Source organism: Salvelinus sp. IW2-2015, unplaced genomic scaffold, assembly GCF_002910315.2.
Source record: "Salvelinus sp. IW2-2015 unplaced genomic scaffold, ASM291031v2 Un_scaffold803, whole genome shotgun sequence".
Classification (NCBI taxonomy): Eukaryota; Metazoa; Chordata; class Actinopteri; order Salmoniformes; family Salmonidae; genus Salvelinus; species Salvelinus sp. IW2-2015.
The window spans coordinates 1027454-1034906 of NW_019942617.1; the positions used below are offsets into that span (position 1 = coordinate 1027454).

General features: G+C 44.6%; 1 protein-coding gene across 1 annotated transcript; it reads left to right on the top strand.

Moving 5' to 3' along the window:
- The first annotated feature begins 3547 nt into the window (after positions 1-3547).
- cunh8orf76 (chromosome unknown C8orf76 homolog) lies at positions 3548-5759 on the top strand. Its single transcript, XM_070438352.1, has 5 exons — positions 3548-3740; positions 3839-3932; positions 4175-4832; positions 5122-5254; positions 5501-5759. The coding sequence occupies exons 3-5, from the start codon at positions 4486-4488 to the stop codon at positions 5666-5668; spliced, it is 648 nt and encodes a 215-aa protein (XP_070294453.1). The 5' UTR covers positions 3548-3740; positions 3839-3932; positions 4175-4485; the 3' UTR covers positions 5669-5759.
- Positions 5760-7453: the final 1694 nt, after the last annotated feature.

Here is a 7453-nt window from a genome sequence, read left to right on the forward strand (position 1 = left end):
TTTCTAAGACTACAGCAGAGGATATCTACACCACGTCTAACAAACAGCAGAGCATATCTAACACCACTGTCTAACATACAGCAGCATATATCTACACCAATGTCTTACATCCAGCAGAGATCTACTCTAGCACCAATGTACTAACAAAGACGCAGAAGATATCTACACCATGTCTTACATCAGCAGAGATAGTCTACACCACTGTCTTACATACAGCAGAGATATCTACCAATGTCTAACAAACAGAGAGATATCTACACCACTGTCTAACATACAGCAGAGATATCTACACCCGATTTTATGCCAATTGTCGAACATCAGCCAGAGATTTATCTACACAATGTCTAACATACAGCAGAGATATCCCCCATGTCAACAAACAGCAGAGATTATCTACACCAATGTCTTACATCAGCAGAGATATCCTACACCAATGTCTAACATCACAGCAGAGATATTCTACACGAATGTCTAACAAACAGCAGAGATATCTACACACTGTCTACAAACAGCAAGAGATATCTACACCATTGTTAACAAACAGCAGAGATAATCTACACCAATGTCTAACAAACCAGCAGAGTATCTACACCAATGTCTAACAAACGCAGAGATATCTACACCACTGTCTAACAACGCAGAGTATCTAACCAATGTCTAACAACAGCAGAGATATCTACACCACTGTCTAACAAACAGCAAGAGATATCTACACCACTGTCTAACATACAGCAGAGATATCTACACCAATGTCTAACATACAAGCAGAGATACTACACCAAAATGTCTAACAAACAGCAGAGATATCTACACCAATGTCTAACAAACAGCAGAGATATCTACACCATGTCTAACAAACAGCAGAGATTCTACACCATGTTAACATACAGCAGAGATATCTTACACGCAATATGTCCTCAATACAGCAGAGAATCTCTTACACCATGTCTACATACAGCAGAGATATATACACAAAATGTTTACATACAGCAGAGATATCTACACCACACTGTCCTAACAAACAGCAGATGATACTACACACTGTCTAACATACAGCCAGAGATATTCACCATTTCTCTCACATCATCAGTGCATCTGTGTTAAACTGAAAAAGGCAACAAGACGTGTCCACACATGAAAAAAATCAATTGGATACACTGTGGTCAGGGTATCAACTATCAGTACAAACATACTAACATACTAACATACTAAAACACACACACACCACACACACACACACACACACACGACCACACACACAAACACACACACACAACACACACACACACACACACACACACACACAACACCCACACAACACACACACACAACACACCACACAGCACACACCACACACTATCCACACGGCATCAATCATACCCAAGGTTTTGCATCGTACTACCCAGGACGATACTCCACATGATGCCACAAGAGATGCACGCTACGTAGACACACACCACAGCAACAACGCCACACACACACACACACCAACACACACACCCACACACACACCAGCACACACACACACCACACACACACACACACCACACTATCCAACGGCATGCAGAATCATAACAGGGTTTTGCATCGTACCTACCCAGGGGAGATACTCCACCATCGCTCACCAGAGAAGATGCGGCGGGCACGTACCACAATTCATGTTTGTATTGTTTTTCTTTTCCCTTTTGAACAAACACAGACTCTCTGCCAACGAACTCACATGCACATCACTCCCCAACTGTCATTTAAATGACAACGTTTTGACATGCTGAACATTAGTAGCACCCAAAAGCAATCATCGTCTATCTATACCCGTCTCGCACCTTGTCCTGATAGTGCTCTGGTCATGGTTTCTAGCACTGACGGCACTGAGGAGTTAACCGAACGGTCTCTCAATCTGTTCTAAACATGCTTTAGCCAAGTTTCTAGTCACTCTTTTGGTTCTACGAATCTTCAACTACCATAGACAACTCTCATAGCATTGAAACACACATCACACAACAACTTCACTCATCACCACACAAGCAAAACTGATGGATTCTGAACCTCTCATCTAATCGAGGAGACAAACCTATGTGCCTGCATCGGCTCATTCTTTTCTGGCCAGCAGACTTCGAATCACCCATCACACACGAACCTCTAGCACACACCACAGACAAGCAGAGAGCTCGAGCACAGGAGGAGAAGATTCGTGGATACCTCATGCTATCGCACTCAGCACAAACACTATCTGCAAAATTGGGCAGCATGTTATCGCCGTCGTGCAAATCGTTTACCTGTTTTCATGAAGGAACAGTTTTATTATGTACCATAGTTTAAGGTAAACAGAAGTGCACTATCATGAATATCAATGCGAGATCACCGGTCATAGCTGCAGTGAAAATAGATCCGAGCCTGAGGCCTGCAGAAATCTAGTACGCGACACTTGTGCTAGCATCTGACACTAATCAGAGACGGCACTGGCTCGTTTTTATGGTTATAATCGTTGATGAATTAATGCCCTGTGCTCTACAACGCATCTCAGCATACAATAACGCATATGTAATCGCAGCGCGCGTTTTTAGCACTGTTATAATCGGTGCTCCACACACTAATATTTTCTGCTCGAGACCCCGCTCGCGCTCTTACGCACATCTACTATCAGTTGGCAACGTCTACAAGTGCTACAATCCACGCACCACGCTATACTGCACGCACACACGGTTTTTTTTGTAGCGGTAGACGTGACATCCATTGTGACCATAGTACCAACATGACGGTGCCACTTTTTATTCTAGTACAATACTTCTTACCTGTCCTTGCCGTCGTTGCTATTTCTTCCACAATATTGAAAGGTGCTTGTTTTAGTACTAATAGCCCAAACAGTCTGAATACTAACTTTTAAATACATGCTTAACAGTTTTCTTAACATTAGATAGTGTGGCGCACATCTTTTAAACGATGCTTTATGATATACTATTCTGCTAGCTACAGCTATACATGGATAATGTCAGTCAGTCCTCCTTTCTCTACTGGATTTATTAAATTAGTCCTTTGAGAGAATGTTTTTGGTTCTTGCGATAGTTGAGTGCTTTGGCGAAAAGTGAGAGAGTTTTTTTGGCAATACGTTATGGTAAACCAAGGATATTTTTTTACAATCGTACTGAGACAGGAGTAGGCGTGCCTCTCGGACTACGCCTGAAACCTTCAGTGAGAACAGTCGTTTAGGTCCCCTTTGAGCCACTCGACTTTGCGCAACATGCTTTTTCCACTTGAAATCAAACGTGCTTTTTTGAGGCTGTGGCTTGAATTTTACCGACCACAATATAATATTATTCTACTTGTTTGAGGACAAAATCACCAACATTGACAAGCATCGGACGGGGTGTTATTTTGGTGTCTTATCAACAAATACTTTAACTTCCAAAATACGACTGGAGTTTCCTCTTATAGAAAAATCATTAGAGCATTTCAGTCTGAAGAAGAAGTACAAAGCGCCTGTCATCTATTACATATCCCAATATCCAACCACGCGGAACACATTTCTATCCTTTTCTGTTTTCCAACGTCATTTAGCTTGTACACTGCACACGTTGACAGTTTGTTTTGTTTTTAGTGTCGGTAAAATTTGAATCACTGTTATTCCATCGTTGAATGAGATTTTCGTAGCCCTTTTGACGATTCGGTGTTCGAGGAATCAAGAAGCGAAGCCAACTGTTGTTGCACTGTCGTCTTACAATGCAAGTTCTGTGAAAGCAGAGGTGAGTGTAACTAGCTACCCAACGTTAAAGTAGCATCAGTTTTTTTTGCTAGCATTACACTGTATGAAATGTTTAACTATGAGTTGTCTATTTAACAGTGGTTTTGGGAGAGCATCGACACGATGATATTTTAGAGAAACAAAAGAATCTTTAAATTTCGAGCTGATTTTCGTACAGGCGAAAAACTTCCAGGTATTGACCCCTCTTCCCTTGATAATTTAGTTCCACACTGTCTATCATATCAATCAATCAAGGTTCTATTTTATAAGCCCTTCTACATCAGCTAATATCTCGAAGTACTGTACAGAAACCCAGCCTAAAACCCAAACTGCTATGACTACAAGGTCCGATAGGGAATTCAGGGAACTCAGTGGAGGAACGCTGTATATGGCCCAAATGCTTTTCTCATCTGTTAACTATATCCATTTCCGAAGGAAGCTTTAAACGCGCTACACTAACCTGCCTCTCTATATCCCTGACGGCAACCTGGCATTAGACGGGAATAATGGAGGGGAAATGGCACGGTGCTGTTGTCACCTGGGAAGAGAGTGGAGGCCCTGGAATCACAGAAACATTGTAAGAACGTTGCTGTTGAGTGAGTCTTATCTTTATACATTATTGTAACACCTAAGGTTTTTTATTATTCATAAATAATACAAAATACCTAGTCTTGTTCGTCCAGCCAGCTCTTGTCTGTGGACAAGGTTACAGTATACCAGGTAAGTAAAATGGTTGTTTTGGAACAATGCAAAATGAATTCCATGGACAGAAAAATGAAGCCTCCAACACCTGTCACCTCACCGGTCTACTTCACCTGACTGCGAACGTCCACGAGCGCTTCGGAGACCTCAGGAGCCAGGTCACGTGTCTGCAGCAGCTGTGTTCTCTCCACCCCTACCACCAGTGGCACTGGATGAAGCTGGCAGAAAGCTACCTTCATCTCCTCCAGCCTCTGTCAACACCCTCAGGCTCCAGTCCTCTTCAACYGGGAGATGGTGTAGAGCCACAGCCTGACTCTCAGACTGAGGAGCAACTGAAGGAAGAGCGTGATGGCGTTTGGCTCAAGGCCTGCATGTGTTTTGTCCGGGCCAGGTAAATAATCAGTGAGAGACAAGCAGACATCCTGTTGGCCTATTCTATATGCAATTCCATGGATACAAGCTTGTTGGGCAGTCTTTAGGACTGGTTTCCCGAACACAGATTTAGATTCTCCATTTGAAAGTGCTTCTTAGTCCAGGAAAAGGCGTACTTTATCTCTGGGAAATTGGCCCTTTGGCTTAAAGCACAGAGCATTTTTACACATTCATCCTAAATGTCACTGTTTAGCACAGTCTTTGTCTTGTGAAGATGGTTGTTTGACTGTATTATGTTGCCTTGCCAGACTCCTCCTCAGGGCATTAAAGGGACAACAGTCATCCTTTGTTCTRCAGAACAGTGAGAGAGCCCTACAGAAGGCTGATGAGGCTCTACGGTGTCTGGAACCGAAAGACACCACACTACAGCTAGTCTCTGAGGTGAGACCGGTTAGAGACACAGTACATAGACTACAGTTCTCACATGGTGTCTATTCATCAAATAATGTCCTGTAGTTTGTCTTCTGGTATGTTTCAATGAAAGGAGATGTGTGGCTTGCTGGCACCAAGATGTCATGGTTTTACCTATAGATGTATTACAACTGACGATGCACATGTTTTGAAAAGGTAAGAGGTACACTTCTGACCAGATTGATCATGCATCYTTATTGGTGATTTGCCCTTCAGGTGATGTCAGAAGATCTAGTTCCAGAGAGGATGAGAGAGGACAACCAGGATGGAGAGAGCTTGGCAGGTCTCTCTCTGAAGGACTTTGAAGACAGGTGGTGGAACAGACTGGTACAGACAGGAGTACTGAAGGAGGATGGACCTAAACTACCTTCTGTAAAGACCTAACTAGGCTACACCTTTTGATGAATGTATTTTTTAATATTGCGTGTAACAATGTGCTGACCGRCATATGAAATTAAATATTGTCACACTTCAATCTACAGTAAAGTTTAATTAGATAACTGCTGTATTGAKTTTCAAAGTAGAACCATTTGGAYAAAGMMTGGACACATTTGAYAACTTTTGATTTGCCATTCTGCATTACCTCGGGCTTGACAGTGTATGGATCAGAAGATTTGTCAGTTAAGAGGCCCTTGGCTAAGRGCAGCACACATCACTAGGTTAAGAGGCCRGGCCCTTGMCTAAGCGTAGCACACATCARTAGGCTGTCACTCASTGTGGTTCTATCAGGGTTGATGGGTGGAGGAGGAATTCATGTCTGTGACATGTTGTTTTTACTCCATTGAATTAACATGCACTGAAACACAAAGCTCTCAGCCTGAAGGCAGACAATGATCATCCTTATGAGATAATGATGTGATTGAAGTACTACTCCTGTACTCCAGGCATCAAGCAAAGGAAAACAGGCACATTTACTCTATGAAGGTTACTTGCCCATTTTCAGTTGTGAGAGAACATAATTTACCTCAAACAGGGTGTACTGTCAAATTTCCGTACGATGTTATTTAGGAACAGTAAACCACTGGCCAGTCTTGAGAAGTGGGTGTCTGTCCAACAAGCCGGTTGTCCCTCCATAAAGAAGGTAATTGCTTTTAAAGGGTCGCCAGGTCAGGTGGTCTCCAGTACTATAACTGCTCTTCAGGGCAGCGCGGTCGAGCCTTCGACCTGGAGTTTAGGAAGCTCTATGCCAGCTCCAAGCCTGTGCCAGCTTCCTCACAACGGCAACGGAGTTTCAACCTTACCAGGCCGCTTATCACCCATCAAGCAGCACCACCTCAAACCCACTGACAAACCTTCCTTGCCCCAGTCCTGTACCACAACCCAGAACAGATACTTCAACAACCAGGCTATGGTTCAACCAACCACCACAGTTGTGCCCAGATTCAACACTGAACTTACTGTTCAACCAACCACCACAGCCCAGCTCAGATACTCTAGCCAAAACACAACGGTTCAGCCAACTACAACCACCCAGCAGAGACACCCCAACACTGAAGCCAACAGCACCACCAACCTCCCAGCAGAGACACCCCAACACTCAGCCAACAGACACCACAACCTCCCAGCAGAGACACCCCAACATCAGCCAACAGCACCACCAACCTCCCAGCAGAGACACCCCAACACTAGCCAACAGAACCAACAACCTCCCAGCAGAGACACCCCAACACTCAGCCAACAACCTCCCAGCAGACAACCCCACCACCCGCCAACAGCACCACCACCTCCCGCAGAGACACCCCAACACTCAGCCACCAACCCTCCAGCAGAGAGACACCCCAACACTAGCCAACAGCACCACCAACCTCCCAGCAGAGACACCCCAACACTCAGCCAACAAACCTCCCAGCAGACACACCCCCAACACTCCGCCAACAGCAACCACCACCTCCCGCAGAGACACCCAACACTCAGCCACCAACTCCCAGCAGAGACACCCCAACACTGAGCCAACAGCACCACCACCTCCCGGCAGAGACACCCCAACACTCAGCCACCAACCTCCCAGCAGAGACACCCCAACCCTCAGCCCAACAGCCACACACAACCTCCCAGTGCTTGGTGAATCAGTCTTACTACACAGGTCCCCGGAGCCACAGGTTTGACTGGATCACACAGAGACACACTGCAACCAGGCCCGTCTGTTCCAGAGAACCTTCTCCACTGATA